The sequence below is a fragment of the Podarcis melisellensis genome (assembly GCF_964234715.1).
Source record: "Podarcis melisellensis genome assembly, chromosome: 2".
Taxonomy (NCBI): Eukaryota; Metazoa; Chordata; class Lepidosauria; order Squamata; family Lacertidae; genus Podarcis; species Podarcis melisellensis.
This window is the reverse complement of record NC_138529.1, coordinates 66717562-66736290: the sequence shown is the minus strand read 5'-3', so window position 1 is coordinate 66736290 and position 18729 is coordinate 66717562. Positions and strand designations below refer to the sequence as shown.

Below are 18729 nucleotides of genomic sequence, written 5' to 3'. Positions count from 1 at the left end.
TTGGCCAACATGGTGAAGCTGACCAACATGCTAGAAGGTTCTGATGGAGCTGGTGGCTGTAGGGCTTTTCCTTCTAATGCCATCCCATTCAGCTGGGAAGGGCTTGCCTTAAATCTGGATTGCCCCTAGGCAGCACAAGCCAGCGGTATCATGTGCAGATCTTGGGAGAGAGAACTTTTCTCCACAAACAAAGAACCACACTGTTGGCTCTTTAAAAGGACCTGTGTGTACCAATACAGATGGAGAAGAGACAGAGTGTACTTGTCTGCTGTCTGCAAGAAGAGGTACGACTTCCGGCTGTTCTCTCTCGAGAGTGTACTGTACAATCTCCACCTCAACCAGGTTCCAATGAGTGGTATCGATGTGCTGGTTCACTTGGCCGACACAAGCATCCGTGCCAAATTCAGTTCAAGGCACTTCCACAAATGGAACAGGGGGAAGAACTGGTCCAATACTGTCATTGTATTAACAAGAGCTCTGCCTCCCCAAACCTAGCTCTGAATCAGTCTATTGCAATTCCCCTTTGGGAATAAGTAGACATGTACAGGAACTGACCATAGAGGGGTTTCTACAGTGCCCAGTGCTCACAAGTAGCCTTCCAGTTGCAAGACATGGGAGCCAAGCCCTGTAAGAATTTAGGTGCCTTGTGGATCTGGCATGCTAGTAGGTCTACACACAGAGAAACTTGAGTTTCTGGCACCAGTATTCTTCTTAAGAGGGACTTGGCCAACTCTGCAGCGCTATGCTGCAAGAGGCACATCTAGAACCATGAAAGTGAGGAGCTGGGAAGAGGCATCCCATCTGAGAAATGTCAGGCCACAAGGTGCAGGCATCTGCACCCAAACCTGCATCCAACTGCTGGCAGCATCCCTGGGATGTAGGATGCTGAGCATGTAGACAGTACCACCCCCACCCCAGGTTACTGGGGCCATTCACAGAACTGCCGAGGACCCTTCCCATTCCTATGCCCTGCCTTGTGTGCTGTTCTCAGTATGGTGTTCACGTGCCATATGGATCTATAGTACCAAGCAATGATGAGTTGTTGACAGTAACTTTGCCTTTTGGTTTCTCTCCTCCTCCCTTTCTTTATTTGTTTAGGGTACAAACTTGTAAAACTGGCTGTTGGATAATAAATTTTTTCTCCAAAAAAAAAAGCAACCACCTCAATATGCCCCCTGCCCAAGAGGGCTTTATTTGTGTTTGTCAAGGGCTTTGGAGGGGAGAAGGGTTGTTTTCTTCACAGTCTGTTGCCAGCTCAGAACAGGTTCGCTCTACTGTGGGGTGGGGGTGGGGGAACTACACCGCAGTGCTACATGGATGGGCTTTCACAAAGCTATATCTTGGGGGCTTGTAAAAGGGGCTGAGATCTGTGGTCCTCCCCATATCCAGGCTTGCTGGCTCTTTTATCAGGGACAGTTCAAGCCTTTTTGCAGCCTGAGGTGGAGCCCTCTTCCCATCAAGGTGCATAATGACCAAAGCCAGCCAAGCCAGCCAATTTTGGCACCTGAGGCAGAAAACCCCACAAGCGTCTGTCTATGGGAGTAAAAGTAAAGTTTTAATAAATAACATTTTGCTCCTCTTTCATAGTAACTAAAATCAGTTCCCTGAATAGCTGCCTCAGAAGCATTGCCTTCAACGGTGTCTTTAAGTGGGTGTAAGTCTGTTGGCACAGCTGAAGAAAATGCTTGTGTCCCTGCAGCTTACAGTAGATGGTGATAGAAGCTCAGAGACCATGGCTTTGTACACCTTTGCATATCTTAGAACACATTAATTCATTCACCTGTTCATCTGGATGCTGTTTGTTTGTCTGAGCAGCTTCATCATCTTACCACGGTTTCCCACTATAATAATTTCAGACTGTGAGGGAAACGCTCCCTCATTTGCTGAATATATATTGGGAAGGTACACATGCTTCACACAGCCATGCAAATGGCAAACCAATTCAAAGCCTACTTCAGAAAGCACTGACTATGGGCTGAAGGGTGGGGGAAAGGGTTTATCTGTTAACCAAACAGACTCACAATGCCCGTCAAGCAAAAAGCAGAGGAGAGGCACCCTTCTAGGTTTGCAATCATTAATATGTTTGCCATTTGACTGGGCAATATACTTTTCTCCTAACCTAGCATCTTCCTTACGGTGAAGAGGTGATACCTTAGGCAGATCCTGGGTCTTGCTCCAATGCTTTCCCCCATTTGCTTCTCCATGAACCCAACCACATATCAAAGGCACTGCAAATAACCTGCAAAGCAGCTGCAAGTTAGTTGGTGATCAGGAAGGACTTTAGCTGTTACAACTAGGACTATATAGGCCCTATCCATACAACCCCACAATACAGTTTTCCAGAGGAATACTCAAGCTTGGATTATTATCCCAGTAAAAGAAAAGGTGAGCCCAGGATACAAGGAGCTGAATCAGGACAGTGGCTTGATATTTTGTCACTGGTGATACATGGGAAGCTGAATGTGCTACCTGGCCACCAGTCTATCATGGTTTATTGAAAAACAAGGTAAAATACATCACCTTAGCATGGATAGTGGTAGCACTGCACAGCACAGGTTCTATGCCCAGAGATTAGTAGCTTTGGGTGATATTCAATGCATGCATCTCCACTTGTGCAACAAAACTTGCCCCCTTCTCACATACCCTGCACCCTTCCCAAACCTTATCCAGAGTGTTGAGTGAACATATTTAGGGGATGCACAGGGAAGGGGGACACCCAAGTGTGCAAGCAGAAATCCTTGTGCTGACAAACCGTCTCTTAGTGCTAGGTTCGGTTGGATACAACCTAATACTCTAAATCCCCATTCCCTCCCTGCCCTGTTTCCTGTGAGAGGTGGAATTTTTATTATGTTATTTATTTCATGAAATTTATACACTGCTTGATTGTTTTTTTAAAAAACAACAACCCACAAGCCATTTTGCATCGTACCTTTTGAACACATGAAAACACTGGTGTTGCCTAGCCTGGTAGGCACTTACCACCTCTTCCACTTTCTTCTTCAGTGTGATCTCTCTAGTTTGGGCCAGGCTCACTTCTGCCTAGGATGCAGGCTTGCAGACAATCATAAGTCATGGATTAAAAAGGATTCCCAGTGAGTTTCTTTACAGTTGCTGGCTCAATGTCTCTGAGCCAATGTTGCTATACAAGTCCTGCTCATAAGTGTCTCTTCCTCTGCCAGGAGGAAGCAGAGTGTGATCAGAGATCACTGGTGTCCAAAGAGGTGTTGTCGAAGGTAAAAGACTGCTTGGTGTGTCCCGGTTGCTCTGGTTTGTCTTTCTTGTGGCTTTCTAAGGCAGCTTTCAGTGGCTCATTCTGGCCATTTGCCTGGTGTACAGCATCTGCTTTGTCCTGCTGGGATGAAAGAGTATGAGATTAGAATATGATCCATCTATGTTGTAAAGTACTATTTGCCATTGTGTCCTTGGATTATTGGGTGGATTGTCACTCCAAGAACTGCAGCGTTGACCACATAAGCAGTCATTTCCTGTGGTGCAGGAACCTGAACCTCTGCATGTGAAAGCTGAATATCAGGTCTGAGAGAGCAGACCCACTTTGAAGAGGTAGCCTGGGGTGTGTGTCTGCTGACATACCTTTGATCTTAGCTCCGTTGCAGCTAGGCTACTACAGCATAGTAGTGGGTCTTTCCAGGCCTATCATTACACTTGAAGAGAGCCAAGCACATTGCAGCAAACCTTTGAAGTGTAGTGTAGAAGGCACTTTCCGTGGCTGTACACGGAATACCTGCGCAATACCTCTTGCTGCCAGTCCCAGTGGATTGAGAAGGCCCCTGTGAGGCCTGCTAACAGTGGTGCTGCAAGATGAGACGCGCCATGAGAGCCTCGCTGAACTTGAAGACATACGTATGGCTGGTTCACCAGTAATAGGTTACCTGACTGGAATGTGCCTCGTGACAAAGTCACACTGGGTCATCTACAGGGTGTGTGGCCTGATGGTGGTCATAAAGGGCCACTGCCTGGCATTTGGATTAACAGTCCAGGGCTCTTCAAAAGAGAAGGAAAAATGAAACAAGGGAGGCACTTTTTAGGGGCATGTGTCACATGACTTGCCCGGGAGCGTGCCCCAGAAGATGAGCATCCTGGTTTTGCATCATAAAAAGTTGAAAGGTATGTCATCGTCATCATCAAATGTCAGGAACATGCTTTGGCTGGGAGAATGTCCTGTGGGGCAGTGACAGGTCTGAGGGTCCTCACCCTTTTGTAAGCAGCTGGAGCAACCTCTGGAGCATCAACCATGTTCTCATCCAGGGAGTTCAGGCTGTAAAGGGAAAGCAGCATGGGCTGATTAGGGAGCTCTTTGTCACCCCTAGCTGCCAGTCTCCATGCCCCCACCAGCGGGAACCAGGGATGTGAAGTGAGGGGAACGGGCTCGCAAAGTGGTGGCCTTGCCTTATGTGGCTAGTCATTCTAAACATTACAATGGGTGTGTGGCCAACTCAGTTCTTTGGCAGCAGCCCCATGGCAAATGTGACCTTTGGGGCAATGCATGAAAGAGGGGCTTTGGAGGGCAAGTCAGTTTCATTCATTCAATCATGACCTGGTTCATACACAGGAGTTGAGACTGAAAGACAGGATTCGTAGGCATACCTGGCCACTTCAGAGCTGGCGTTTTCCTCCAGGTCCAGGGAGGGGTACAAGGAGAAACCAAGCACGGGGTTAGCCCTGAAGAAGAATAGTCCAGTGGTGAGTTTCTTAATCGCTACAAATTCAGCCCACCAGAATCTTATCATTCAGCTGACTAGACAGCACAGAGTGCCAGACAGGCAACAAAATCACATGCAATGCATAATTGATAACAATTATCAGTGTGATGCACACAGTGCAGCAACAGCCTTGTGGTGTTGCACAAAATGTGTATCACCTATAGTCAAGGCTACTAGCAGCTTCCGCCTTAATTTTGCTTACCCATGTACAGCAGAGTTTGACATTTCTAAGAAGGAAATTCACTAGTAACTGGCTAAAAATATGGATATCCCCCTGGGCATCAAATCCAATCCTTTCCACTGTATAGCCACAGATCAATCCTTTTCTGAATTTGTCTGGAGATTTTGGACATACTTCTGTCATTGCAAATTCAGTACAGGACCAGTTCAGCACATGGAGTTTAACAACACAAATTTGAATAACTAAAGGGCATGGGGTCTACTAGGAGGCAGGCACACGCTTACGTTTCTTCCTGATTTTGCCCCTCCACGGGTCAATCCAGGATACACCCCTTTTGCTAGGGCAAACCTTGCCCCACCCCAAAAGCATACCCTTCTGTGTTGTATCTGTTGGTCCCAGGGATAGTGGGCCCCTGTACCACGTCACCAGGTGAGAACTTTGAAGCCATCTTCAGGGCTTTTAAGGCCCTCAGCTTCCTCACATAACTGCAAAAAGAAATGAGAAAGAGTGAACAACCTGAGAAGAGCCCTGCTGGAGAAGACCAAAGGCCTATTGAGCCCAGCATCCTGTTCCCACCATAGGCAACCAGATGCCCATGGGAAGCCCTCAATTAGGGCATGGCCAACACTCCCACCACATATGATCTCCAACAGCTAGTATTCAAAGGTACTCTCCCTCTGCAAGTAGTACTTAGCCATCATGGCTATTGGTCAGGCCAGGGAACATGCTGCCCTACCACGAGAATGCCACAAAACCAAGCATGTGGAATAGCAGAATGGTGGAACCACGTGAGGGATGCAGGCTATGCTGGCTTTTGGGAAGGTGCTGATGCAGTGCTGCATGTGTACATACATATAGAATTTCATTTGTATGCCGCCTTTCCACATTTAAAACCATGCTCGAGTGGCTTACAACATGAAAAAATACATAATTACATAACAAACACATCAAACAATCAAAAAGCAAACCATTTCCACACAGATCATAACATGAAATAGACAAAAAAAAGCAGTAACAGCAACAAACCTGTCCACCCCCCCACAAAAAAACCCTTAATAATACACCAGCCCCTTTTTTGTTGAGTGTGCAGAAACAAATAGAGGCAGCGTTGAACCAGCTGCAGCAAGTACGTTCGTATACCTGCCATAATAAGGGGAAGGGCGCTTTTGTACCTTTTCCTCATGCCTATGATTATCAGGATCATGACGATGAGGATAACAAGCGCAGCCACAGCCAGCCCTGCAATGACAGCGAACAGCTCATTCTCCTTGTTGGACTGCGTCACCTCCACAGGGCCCTGGGATACACAAGAGTATCACTACACTGGCTCAGCAAGCACCCGTGTCTACAACATAATGTTTCAGTTATGCCCTGGCTACAGCCTCAGTGCACACAGCCTCTCTATGCCAGTCCCAGCTGTGGTGCAAGATTGGCTTCCAGCATGCCATTCTGCCAGGGTGCCCGTTTCTCCACCAGCATTGGCTCCAGCCACACAATCTCTCCCATGGCCCTCTCACTTGCCCTGGCAAGGTAGAGCTTGCTGTCTTGCCAGGGGCACACACCAAGCCTCCGATGCACCCATTCCGACAGAGCTCTCCTGTTTGAGCTTTGACAAATCCCACCACTGCCGCCTTACTTCAAAGAGACCCTAAAGCTGCTCCTCAGTGTTTGGGAGTATGAGCAGGAAATGTGCACTCACAATGATGGATAGGCCAAGCTTGAGCAACCGAGAGAGTTCCCCAGGGTTTCTCTGGATGAGTCTGGAAAGAAGACAGAAAGGTGTCCATGAAGTGTTCCTTGGGATATAAGAAGCCCTGCTGGATCAGGCCAAAGGCCCATTTAGTCCAGCATCCTGTTCTCACAGGGGTCAACCAGATACTCATAAGAAACCTACAAGCAGGAGAATGACAATGAGTTCAACAGGACTCTCCTGCCCAGTTGGGACTCCTAGCAACTGGTATAAAGAGGTCTGTTGCATCTGACGGTGGGGATGGAACACAGCCATTGGAGTGGCTAGTAGACACTGATAGCCTTAACCTCCATGAATTTGGCTAGTGCTTCTTTATAGCCATCCAAATTGGTGGCCATCACTACATCTCAAGGGGAAACTTTCCCCACGATTCAAATTACTGGGAGTGGGGGGAAGAGGGAGCCTGGCCTCTTAACTACTAGTTTTAGAAGACCTGGGGAGGGCTATGATTTCATTCAAACTGGGTTTAAGTCAGAGGGGGTCAGCCATCCTCATAATTCAAATACTTCCTTGCCATGCAAACTTCTGCCAGAGCAGATGCACATTTCCCCTTTCTGATACTCCCCTCTTTCCTCCTACCCATGCTCTTAAGCTCAGCCTTCCCTAACCTGGCACTCTCCAGATATTTTGGACTTCAACTCCCATCAGCCCCAGCTAGTCTGGCCAATGGTCAGGGATGATGGGATTTGTTTTAGACTACAATGCTTTAATCTGGAGGGCACCAGGTTGGGGAAGGCCTCAACCCAGCCCAGCTCCACCGTGATGCATCACTTACGTGCGTACTTCTCCGGGCATCAGAGCTGTGCCATTGCTATAGACGAAATAGGCCTCCATTGCTGTCTTCGCCACAGCCCTAGAGGAGTTGAGATGGTGATGTTCCTAGACCTTTTACTGATCAAAGAGCCAACCCCCAGGGAATTATTGGGTAACCTGACTGGCTTTGCAAACACAGCCAATCCCTAATGAATCAGCACTACAGAGTCAACAACATCACCTGTCACACTGGCTACATGCAACCTTAGTGCTTGGAACCTCAAGGAGGACATGAATCCTCAAATATTCTTTACCCCTCTCCATTTACTCTACAGACATTCAAACATACTTCCTACCAGCATACTTCCTATGCCTGTGTCCAGCCATAGATGCAAGCATCACAAGTACTTCCCCCTTTGTTCATGCTTCTCAGGCACTACTGTCTTCCCTTTAGCTTCACTCATTTCCTTTCATCTTGTTCTGTCCCAGTCACCTGTCAGATCTGGAGCTCCCGGAATCCTCAATGGACCTGATGTTTGCTACATAGACAGTTGCTTGGGTAGCTATCGTCAGAGCCCTGGAAGAAGCACAGAAAATGAGTGTCTCTAAGTGTCTCTTTAACTTCATGTTCAGGGGTCGGCTCCTCTGTGCTGCATGGCTTGCCCTGCACCCTGGGACATGAGATAGTAATGGTGCCAGTAAGTTTCAGAATCCGGCTTTAGATCTGAAAACATTAGCGGAATAGGAATTGTTAGCGCACACAAAGCCCTCAGTTTTTAATTATATTTGCAGTGCTTCTTATGTTGTATTTTCCATGGAATTCAAATTGCAATACAATAGATATGTCCCTGGATCAACCCACTCAAGGGAAGGGAAAGATGCCATACACATTGATTTCATCCGAATTAGACTGCACGTCCTGCAAGGAGGAATCAAACACCAGCCGGACACGGTAGCTCTGGTCGACGGTGTAGATCTGGAGAAAGAGAGAGGCAAATGTTTTCAGAAGAAAGCCATGGTGAATGTCTGCATTGCAAAAGGAATCTGGGTAGATCAGAAAGCTGTCTTACGTCCAGTGATACTGAGGAATACAGTGGAGGGTTCCCGTGGTCCTTGGCTTCCACTGTCACCCGATACTGACCCTTCAATGAACTGTCAAGGCTGCTGGCGACTCTGCAGAAACAGAGGAGTTGATATCAGAGGGACTGAGAGTTCCTGATCCCAGAGTCTGTACAGGGACAGACCAGCCCCTAGTTCCACAATGCCCTGTCTGTGCATATGGCCCTTAGGACACTGCTCCAAGTTTGGGGATAGATCACAGGGACGCCAGATAAAACATGTACTAAACTGGAATTTATACTGAAGTATTAGACCCAGAACAGGAGAAAGTGAGAGGCTAGTGTTAACATTTAAGCCACCTATTTTGCTATCACTGTGCTGAGAAGCAACACTCTCTTTCTAGATAGGATGCCAGGAGTATAGCTGCATTGGTCATGCTCAAGCTATTATCAGAATTTCCCCAAGATCAAATGACTGGCAATGCTACACTTTCCTCTTGGCTTCCATTCTTCCTGGATTTTCTCTCCCTGTCAATACAGTGGCAACCCTTGTGGTCTCCACAAAGCTCCCAGACAACAAAACCCCATCAATTACTGGATGCTCCCAATGTAGAGGTCCTTCTCTGCTGTTGTCTCCACTTTGAAAAGATTTTCACGGATCTGCTCAGGTCCATTGTCTGGGATGAAAAGTACCCTGGAGATGGCAAATGAAATCACTCTGTTCACACCCGAATCAGAATCGTTAGCCTGGAAGGAGGAGGAGGAGGACACTATTGTTGCTGCTTCTTTGAACTACCCCACATCACATAGCCTGTGGGAACTAGGAGTCAGTTCTCACCACAAGGAAGGAGCTGTGTGAAGTGTAGGTAGGTTCCCACGAGGCAAGACACAGTGATAACAGCAAGAACCTTAATTGAACTACATAACTGGGATACAGGGGCAAAGCAACAGCTTATATACATTCCTGAAACCCTGGGCCACTCCCACTCCCAACATGATTGGCTGCCTAAACTTTCAAGCTGCGAATCACGACTCAGAGTTCAAGGGCCAATGGCAGAGGCCCAAATCCTGAAATGTTCTGTGATTGGACATAATGTATTGAATTGGAACACAGGAGCTCAGAATCCTTAGTCCAGACTCAAGCTCAGGCAAACACAGACCACAGAATACATAACACTGTGTTCCCAAATGAGTACACACCTATACACACATGTGCCTCTACATTGCATTCTCTCACCTTGACCACAGCCACCTGCTGGTTCACAGAAGAGACTTCTGGGATTATCACTGCAACAAAACACCAGATACAGACCAAAGAATGGGTGCCAAAGAGCAGGGCATGCTGAACAGAGGTCTTTCCTAGGAGCTTGCTCTCGCTTCTAGCTCCAGCTTCCTTTGTCCTGGCTAATGTTAGACAGGAAGGCAACCAGCTGCTCCTCCCTTAACAATTGATTGGGGAAGATTGGCTATTTGACACTACTGGAGGAGGAAAGGATACCCTTCTTATGGAAGAAGGAGCTTTCTGAGAGCTACGATTGCTTTTAATAATAATAATAAATAATAATAATAATAATAATAATAATAATAATAATAATAATAATAATAAATTTTATTTATATCCTTTTAATTCATTGGGGGGGCTCCAATTATCTCAGCCTAAAAGAGCAGGCAAGAGGAATTTCTATCAAAAGAAGACAAAGCTGGAGGAGAATCTTTGATGAAGTCTCTCATATACCACCATCTACCCATCTATCCATTAGGGGGCAGTAGCGGCACAGTTCTCTTGCATATATTGCTCTCACCAAAGGCGGTGGTGCTTTCTACAAACACTGGTGGGTTGTCATTCACATCCATGATTAAGATTCTCAGAGTCTCTGCAGGAAGAAGAAAAGGCACAACAGAGGAGGCACTAGTTACTGACTGAAGTGGCTCTGCAGACTCCACCCTGCTCCCAGTGAGGAACACAATACTGTACTGCATCACCTATCAAGGTTTGTCTCTCAAATCCTTCAACAAACAGCCCATTCGTGTAGCTTACTAAATTAGTTCACTGTTCTGTTGCCTCCATTCTACAGTGCTAAGGAACCTCCAGCTGTGAAGATGCTGGGACCAGATTAGCGATGACATTCCTCCCACAAAGTAGATCCAAAGTAGATGCAATAGCAGCAGAACCACAGAGATAAGAAAATAAGCTTATGGCAATTAAGTCCTTTCATTGCCAGAACCTAGTGTTCAACCACTTACTCACTAAATCCATCTAAAAGAATGGGGATCAGGGCAGATACTTAAAGAGATAGCTTGCGGGGACAGAAAATGTGAATGGGATCCTTTCAACCATGCATTCCCCTCTAAAACAGGTTCTCTATAGCCATATTTCTCCCAGTGGGCCTCCTGAACCACGAGTAACCCCTGCTGGGAGAAAAATGGCTGCAGACAATTTGGGGTTGGGAGGAGGAGAAGTGCAGGTGGTGGAAATTCAGCCCCTCCCCCTCCATAATCTCCCCAGTCTAGGACCCTGTGCTTTATTTAAAAAACCCCAGCAGAACACAGGTTGAGTTGTTGTGCCACCATCACACTTAGCTGCTTCCTCATGCAATGACAACATGTTTTTTTAAGTCAACTGTGCAACAAGGTAGATGAGACTCTGGAAAGTTTACCCGGGTACTAACTGACTCATTTCCTTCAGCAACCTTTCTATATACAATGCACGCTGCCTCTGAGGGGAGGCTGGGACTGGAGCATATGGTATTTCCATTACCCAACAAGCATGGCTCCCTGAAGCATCTCCAGCTAGGACCTAATGCTACATCCTAGCCACAAAGAGAAAGTAGGACTGATGGAGAAAAGGAAGGAAGCTGTAAAGCTCAGGATTCGGAGGGGATGCAGACCCAAGTCTTCATCCTAATGCCTTACCATTTCCACTGAAGGGGTCTCCCTTCTCAGTGAACTCATCCTTAACACGCAATGTGAGCTCCACCAGGTCACAGGCCTCATAGTCTATCTCCAAACTATTCACAAAAATTGAGCCATTGGGCTCCAGAAGGAACCACTCCCGGCACACGTTGCCCACATTGACTGAATGATTGAAGCAGGCTACAGCTAACTCCTGGAATACCAGCGAGTGGTTGGTGTCCATGTCGGTGGCATTTAGCGTGACAACTAACTCATGCAGGGTGACGTTCTCCAAAACTTCAATGTCTCGTGGTGGAGATGGCTCAATGGTTGGGGACTCGTCGTTGACATCCAGCACGTTCACCCTCACCACAGCGGTGACAGCTTCCACGATCCCCCCAAAGTCTGAATTTTCCGCCTGCACAGTCAGATTGAAGAACTTCTGCTGCAGCCGATCATAGTCAAGAGCAACATCGGAGTCCAGATTCAAGATCCCCTGGTACCAGCCAGAGCCAAGGCGATTTGAACGCACCATAAAGTTATTTGAACCTGCGCTGCTTACAATGTAGAATGAGATACGGTTGTTTATCACTGTTTGATCAGCATCGGTAGCCTCCACACTCCCCACAAAGACACCTGGAGATGGAAGGTTAGTTAGAAAGAATAACAACATTTTCACCACATTGCCACAGCCCCACATATCTTTAAAAGCAATGCAACCTCTACACTTCTAATGCTCATGAAAAGCAACACCTAACTAGGAAAAGCCATTGTATGCTTCCTGTTTAATGCCTTGCCACATCTTCCTGTTCCCCACTGCTAATCAATGCAATAAATACTACAGATCACTGGTAAAACATCTGTTTTAGCAAGTAGGGGTTGGTTGATTTTTCAAATTTCTACAGATAAATGATAATTTATAATTTCCTAAGGAAATCCCACTCTGCCAAAGGAAGAAGAAGTTATCATTTATCTGTAAGAACTTGAAAAAGACTGCTTGCCAAAACAGATAATGTTTTTATATATGGTCGAAAACCTATTAGTACAATGCAGGTATTATTTAGATATAAGTTGGGTCCCCCTATTTGTTGTGCATACTATTTTTGTCAACAGAGGCAGATTCAGGGAAGAGTGACAGGTTTGGGCGCATTGAGTGCAGAGCCTCAGAGTGCCTCAGGGGGCAGCACAACTATGATGTAGAATGGAAGGGAGGGCACCAAATTTTGGCATTGCATTGGAGGCTACTGAAATTTGAGACCCCAAGGTCCGCCACTGTTGCCAGACTCTCTTGTTGCATCATGTTGTTGTCCCAGGTTAATCCTAGTTCCTTTCCACTCTGGACTAAAGATCACTGGCTCACCGTACCTTTCAAGCCCTCTGGAATGGAAAATTCATAAAAGGAGCTGTTGAATCTGGGTGCGTTGTCATTTATGTCCTAAAGAGAAAAGGGGGAAACTGGTAATGGGGCAATTCCACATCCAAGCATCCACTTAGGGGAAGGGCTATAGCTCAGTGGTAGATTATCTGCCTTGCATGCAGAAGGTCTCAGGTTCAATTCCCCGGCATCTCCAAGGAGCGTTGAGAGACAGAACCCTGCCTGAATCCCCGGAGAGCTGCTGCCAGTCAGTGTAGACACACAGAGCTCAATGGACCAATGATTTGATTCAGTCTAAGGCAGCTTCATCTGTACTCGAGATAATAGAGGGCATCCTCACAGCAATGACAGAGCAGGGATGACACAGTTTCTGAGACCCCAATACCATGGGTTAGCCATCTGCCACAAAACACACACTTTTAGGGTGCCTGTTTCCATCACCTACAGACACTTTGGAACCTGGCTCAGCTTACCTGAGCAGGGCCTAATGTGCCTCTTTATGCATTAGTCTCCTTTTTCCAGAGCCCTGACAGGGTGCACCATTACCTCCACGATGAAGGTGACGTTCACTGTGTTGTTCAACTGAGGGATGCCCAAGTCATGCACAAGGAGTGTCACCGCCATCTTGCCCTCCATCTCTGCAGGGATGGCTTCTCGGTCCAAGGGCCCTTCACTGCTCAGCACTCCTGTGTTCGGGTCGATAGTGAAGTTGCTGCTGAATTCGCCAGGCACAATCTCAAACTGCAAGCGGCTATTATTGGTCTCTGGATCGTCCTGGTCGGTGGCCTGGGAAGTGAGTTGAGGGAATTTTCAGCCAACAATGAGAAGAAGTAAGATCCTGCTTGCTTCGGCCAAATGGGAAGTGTGGGTGAGCCCTAAATGTGAAGGTGTCTCCTGCCACATAAACTTTCAGGTGCATGTACTAGGAGTAAGTAATTACTTGTTGTCCCATGAGTAAATCATGCCAGGGCTACTCCTTTAAAGTGCACAGCAGCCTAATTTGGAAAGAGGCCCAATAAAGGAGGAAATGTTGCCTTGAAATTACCTGGATCTGGACACGGGTTTCTTGGCCCTCCGTGACAAAGACATTGTAGGAGCCCACCACAACTGGAGGGTTGTTGTTGATGTCAACTACTGTGATCTCCAGCTGTGTGGATCCAGACAGACCTCCCCCATCCACTGCCTGCAAGGTGGCATAATAGACAGCACGCTTTCCCCAATCCAGATTAGAGCCATTCTCCACTAACACTGCCCCGCTTGTTGCATTCACTGTGAACGTGGAATGGCTGCATAACAGAAAAAAGACACATCCTTAGTTTTGAGATATTCTAGTTCTCTCCCAGCAAAAGTAGGCCTACACCACAATGCTCTCCTTGTTCCTCCCCCCCCCCCCCCCGTCTCTCTAGCAATCCCATGTACATACATGCTCTGAGGAAGCAGATAGTAGGTGATCTCTCCATACTTTCCACTGTCTGGATCAGTAGCCTGCAGAGAGCAGAAGGATCAAATTGACTGTTATTTTTAATTGACTTCCCCATTGGGGGTGTGGAGGAAGCCCAAGATGCCTGCTTCTCAACATAGGCATGAAGCACCTGGCCACATCACAGAGAATAGGTCCTTCTGATGACACAGACAGAGAGTTCTCTGCCCCTACCTCCTGGTCCCAAGGCAGCTGCGGAACTTGCTTACCGTGATGTTAGATGAGACAACGGTGCCAGGTGGACTCTCCTCCAGTACGTAAAGTTTGTACTCGCTCTGGTTGAACTCAGGTCTGTGGTCATTGATATCCGTGAGATTGATGGTGACCATAGCAAAGGAGCAGCAATCGGTGTCCCTTCCAGTGTCATTTGCTACAATCTGCCAGGATTAGAAGGAGCCAAGTAAACCTCAGCCCAAGCATGGTCACGGTCATGGGGGCAGAAGTGGCTTCAGAGTGACTCTTATTAAACTCCATGCTGCCGCCTTTTGTGGGAAGGAACTAAACAGGGTCTTCCGGGCTTCAAAGACTGTCTACATCGTGGGCCTATTTCCTTGGCAGCCAGCCAGGTATAATAGGATGCTCATACTTGATGAGAATCCAGAGCTGGTGGGGATGCTTTGATTCTACAAGAAGATGGTCAGTCACACAGTGCTAACCACACAGTTCCCACACAGCCTGATGGCTTCAGGCTCTGAGCAGACAGCAGAATGAGCTACCTTCTGGGGTGTCTGATCATAATCCTCACTTCTACACTGAAATGGCCTAGAAGGAGATTCAGTTACTTTTAGCGAACAAACGGCTGAGTTAAGATCCCAGTTCTTGGCAGGAAGGGAATGGGACTCTCCCTGACCCTTGTTTCACTCACCTCCACAGTCATAGTAGGTGTCTTTTCGTAGTCCACAAGACTTGAATTGCTTACAAGGACCTGAACGGTGCCTTCATTCACGATTTTCCGGGGTGAGACTGAAAATGCAAACGCATCTGGACCCCGCAGGGACAGCTGGAAGGTGCCATTGGAGCCCTGTTCAGGGAAGAAGTCAGGGAGCTCGGATAATCAAACAGGCCAGCCTTCCAGTGCTCAGCATGGCCAAAGCAAAAGTAACCATCCGTCATCCCCCTACCCCCACTCACACTCTCATGCACCCACACAGACCACACACAAATAATAATAATAATAATAATAATAATAATAATAATAATAATAATTAATGTGCATACTGGCTACACGTATGCTACACACATACACACACGGAGGCACATAAAATGATATATTACAGTCTTTTGCCCTAGACTGGAAATAGGAGATAGCAGCTACAGAACTGTGTTAGGACCACCTACCCTTGAATTTTCCAGTAGCTAAAATACTACAGTTGTTGACATAGTATATTCTCCATATAAATTTCTTATTGAAGAACATTACAAATGGTCTTGGACCGACTGTGGCACACTACTGAATATACTTTTAACATCTTACAATATGGGATGAGACATTTTAGATTGACCTTTGGCTTATGTTTTGAGTTATACTCCATCTTCACCTGTTTTCCTTCTATAGTGATGCAGATGCTTGTCAAAAATCATAAGGAGCCATCTTCCCACTGCATGATATAAATGGCCCAACGCTAACATGCTAGTTATAGGCAAAAAGGGGAGCAGCATCCCAGGATAGCACTGGCATCAATCATTCCTGGTATCTCCTTGTCCTTTGAGCTTTGCATCTCACCCACACAAAGCCTCACAGACTCTCCTCTCCTGCTCACCTTGTCAGGATCATAGGCCACAATATTGAGGCCAGCCACAGGTGTTCTGGAAGAAGCGTGTTCCTCAACCTCACCGGAAAAGTCACCCTCTGGCGGGCCTGTGAAGTCACAGGTTGCGTAGTCCTCGCACAGATAGAACTGAGGCTTGTTGTCATTTATGTCAGTGACCTGGATGGTCACAGTGGTGTTCACTTGCGCCACCTGCTGGTAAATGTTGAGGTTTCGTTCCCGAGCCTGAGAAATGAAGCAAGAGAGAGAAAGAGAGAGAAACTGAGGCCTTGGACGGGGGACGGGGGGGGCAGAAAGATCTACCACTTCCCACAACTGCCTGCTACTCACCACAACCTGCAGCTGCACCTCTTCACCTGGAATGCCCTCTCGGTCCAGGTGGCCGCTCACAGTAATGACTCCTGTGGCATTGTTGATTGTGAACAAGCTAGTGGCAGCTAGGGCAGAGGGAAAAGAATGGTGGGGTAGGAGTAGGGACACATGTCATCAACCACACTGGAGTGGAGCCCCAGTCATGCTGCTTTCTACATAGACACAACTATAAATCAGGACACGGGTGGCACTGTGGTATAAACCACTGAGCCTTGGGCTTGCCAATCGGAAGGCCGATGGTTCGAATCCCCGCAATGGGGGGAGCTCCTGTTGTTCAGTCCCAGCTCCTGCCCACCTAGCAGTTCAAAAGCATGTCAAAGTGCAAGGAGATAAATAGGTACAGCTCCGGCGGGAAGGTAAATGGCGTTTCCATGCACTGCTCTGGTTTCGCCAGAAGCTGCTTAGTCATGCCGGCCACATGACCCAGAAAAACTGTCTGCATACAAACATCGGCTCCCTCAGCCAATAAAGCGAGATGAACACTTCAACCCCAGAGTCGTTCGCAACTGGACTTAACTGTCAGGGATCCTTCACCTTTACCTTACAACTTTAAATCACCAACACAACCTGATGGGTTGTGGTACCATGGATGTAGCTACCAGCCCATGGTAGCTCATTATGGCTGCTTATACTGTCAGTCTCAGTGGGAAGAGCTTGAGTGATCCACTGGAACAGAAAGAACATCTAAACTGCTGTGCAGACCTTTCACCATTTGCTACGAGCTGTCAGCCCATTTGTTCTTTGGCCTTTCCCTCCCTCATTGTTGGTACCCTATCAATCACCTCCTCAGCACCGCCCGGCATTACATAAACCACCTACACACAAAGAGAGATACAGGATCTCAGGAACTCTAAGTACCGTCTGCACACTTCATGGCCCACTGTGCCCTGATCCACCCTTCCATCACTCACTGATGATGCTGTAATCGATGATGTCATTCACATTCTTGTCCTGGTCAATGGCCTGCACCTTCACCACTGATGTGCCCTAGGATGAGGAAATGGCCAGTGAGTGCTGGGCCTGCTTTGTACCAGCCCCCACTGAGTAGGGAAAGGACAGGCCTTGAGGTCCGTAGCTCAGTGGCAGAGCATCTGCCTTGCAAGCAGAAGGCCCCACATTCAGTCCTCGACATCTCAACTACTTGGGTACAGGGTCCCTCAGGGATAGCCTGCACCCTTGTATTCCAGAGTGATTGCTGAGATTATCTGCAGGAGCATCTTTGGTCACCTTCTGTGCCAACTTTTAAACACTTGCTGAAAATTTTTCTGCTCCACTAGGCCTATGCAGGCAATTATGAGTACATTCCCCATAATGGTCTATTGATGTTTGTTTCAAATTTATATTTGCTTTTAACTTGTTTTTAACTTTTTATTACTTTATTGCTTAATTTAATGTTTTTATATTGCTGTAAACTGCTGTGCTATATCTTTATATTACAGCAGCATATAAACAGAGTTTTAAAAATATATCTATCATCTATCTATCATCTATCTATCTATCTATCTATCTATCTATCTATCTATCTATCTATCTCCAGGTAAGGCTGAGAGAGACCAATATGTCTGAAAGCCTGGAGAGTTGCTGCCAGTCAGTGCAGACAATACTGAGCTAGATGGGCCAGTGGGTCTGACTCAATATAAGGCAGCTTCCTGTGTTCCTAAGTTCCAGACTCCCCAAGTGTCCCTATTTTCCAGGGACATCTCTGATTTAGAGAAGCCGTTCCGGTTTCTGATTTGATTTCGGAATGTCCCGTGCTGTATTTCCTTAGGATGTCCTTATTTTCATTGTAGAAATGTTGGAGGGTATGGAGTTATCCAACCACCAAGTTGTCTGAAGGCAATCCCAGATAGCGAAGGTTTTTTTTAATGTTGAATGATTGATTATGTTTTTGTATGTGTTGGAAGCTGCTCAGAGTAGTTGGGGCAACCCAGTAAGATGTGTGGGGTATAAATAGTAAAACGATCATTATGGAATGGGACGTCCCTATTTTCATCAGAGACATGTTAGATGGGTATGAAGTTCCTGCTTGCCAACTTGGCAACTCACGACCCCAAAAGAACTCAAGGTCCCCTTAAAGGCATTTGCCTAAAGCAGGCATAGGCAAACTCGGCCCACCAGATGTTTTGGGACTACAACGCCCATCATCCCTAGCTAACAGGACCAGTGGTCAGTGATGATGGGAGTTGTAGTCTGTTGTAGTCCCAAAACATCTGGAGGGCCGAGTTTGCCTATGCCTGGCTAAAGCAAAGGACAAGATGCCACCACCACAACTTCCACCCAGTTCTATGGACAGAAGCCAACTAGACTGGCATTTCAACTCAGCTTCAACACTGGTCATGCAGGAGCATCCTCCATTGCACCTGAATGTAGCAGGCTGG

The 18729-nt window shown here is 47.0% G+C and overlaps 1 protein-coding gene across 4 annotated transcripts in view; it reads right to left on the bottom strand.

The window, feature by feature from the left end:
- Window positions 1-2839: 2839 nt before the first annotated feature.
- CDHR2 (cadherin related family member 2) overlaps window positions 2840-18729 on the bottom strand; it is a 28212-nt gene continuing 12322 nt past the window's right edge. For 2 of the 4 annotated variants that reach the window (XM_081900989.1, XM_081900991.1), the window contains 23 exons: window positions 17263-17338; window positions 16310-16416; window positions 15971-16204; window positions 15076-15231; window positions 14420-14587; window positions 14154-14215; window positions 13776-14016; window positions 13277-13516; window positions 12721-12790; window positions 11377-11991; window positions 10266-10337; window positions 9701-9750; window positions 9059-9210; window positions 8476-8578; window positions 8293-8381; window positions 7899-7982; window positions 7428-7505; window positions 6602-6662; window positions 6075-6199; window positions 5274-5387; window positions 4606-4680; window positions 4213-4276; window positions 2840-3352 (listed from right to left, as the gene is read on the bottom strand). In XM_081900989.1, the coding sequence (XP_081757115.1) occupies window positions 3197-3352; window positions 4213-4276; window positions 4606-4680; window positions 5274-5387; window positions 6075-6199; window positions 6602-6662; window positions 7428-7505; window positions 7899-7982; window positions 8293-8381; window positions 8476-8578; window positions 9059-9210; window positions 9701-9750; window positions 10266-10337; window positions 11377-11991; window positions 12721-12790; window positions 13277-13516; window positions 13776-14016; window positions 14154-14215; window positions 14420-14587; window positions 15076-15231; window positions 15971-16204; window positions 16310-16416; window positions 17263-17338 (3192 nt within the window). In that variant the 3' untranslated portion in view covers window positions 2840-3196. Of the gene's footprint in view, window positions 3353-4212; window positions 4277-4605; window positions 4681-5273; window positions 5388-6074; window positions 6200-6601; window positions 6663-7427; window positions 7506-7898; window positions 7983-8292; window positions 8382-8475; window positions 8579-9058; window positions 9211-9700; window positions 9751-10265; window positions 10338-11376; window positions 11992-12720; window positions 12791-13276; window positions 13517-13775; window positions 14017-14153; window positions 14216-14419; window positions 14588-15075; window positions 15232-15970; window positions 16205-16309; window positions 16417-17262; window positions 17339-18729 lie in introns of those variants that run through there. The other 2 variants (XM_081900990.1, XM_081900992.1) reach the window with 2 other exon arrangements.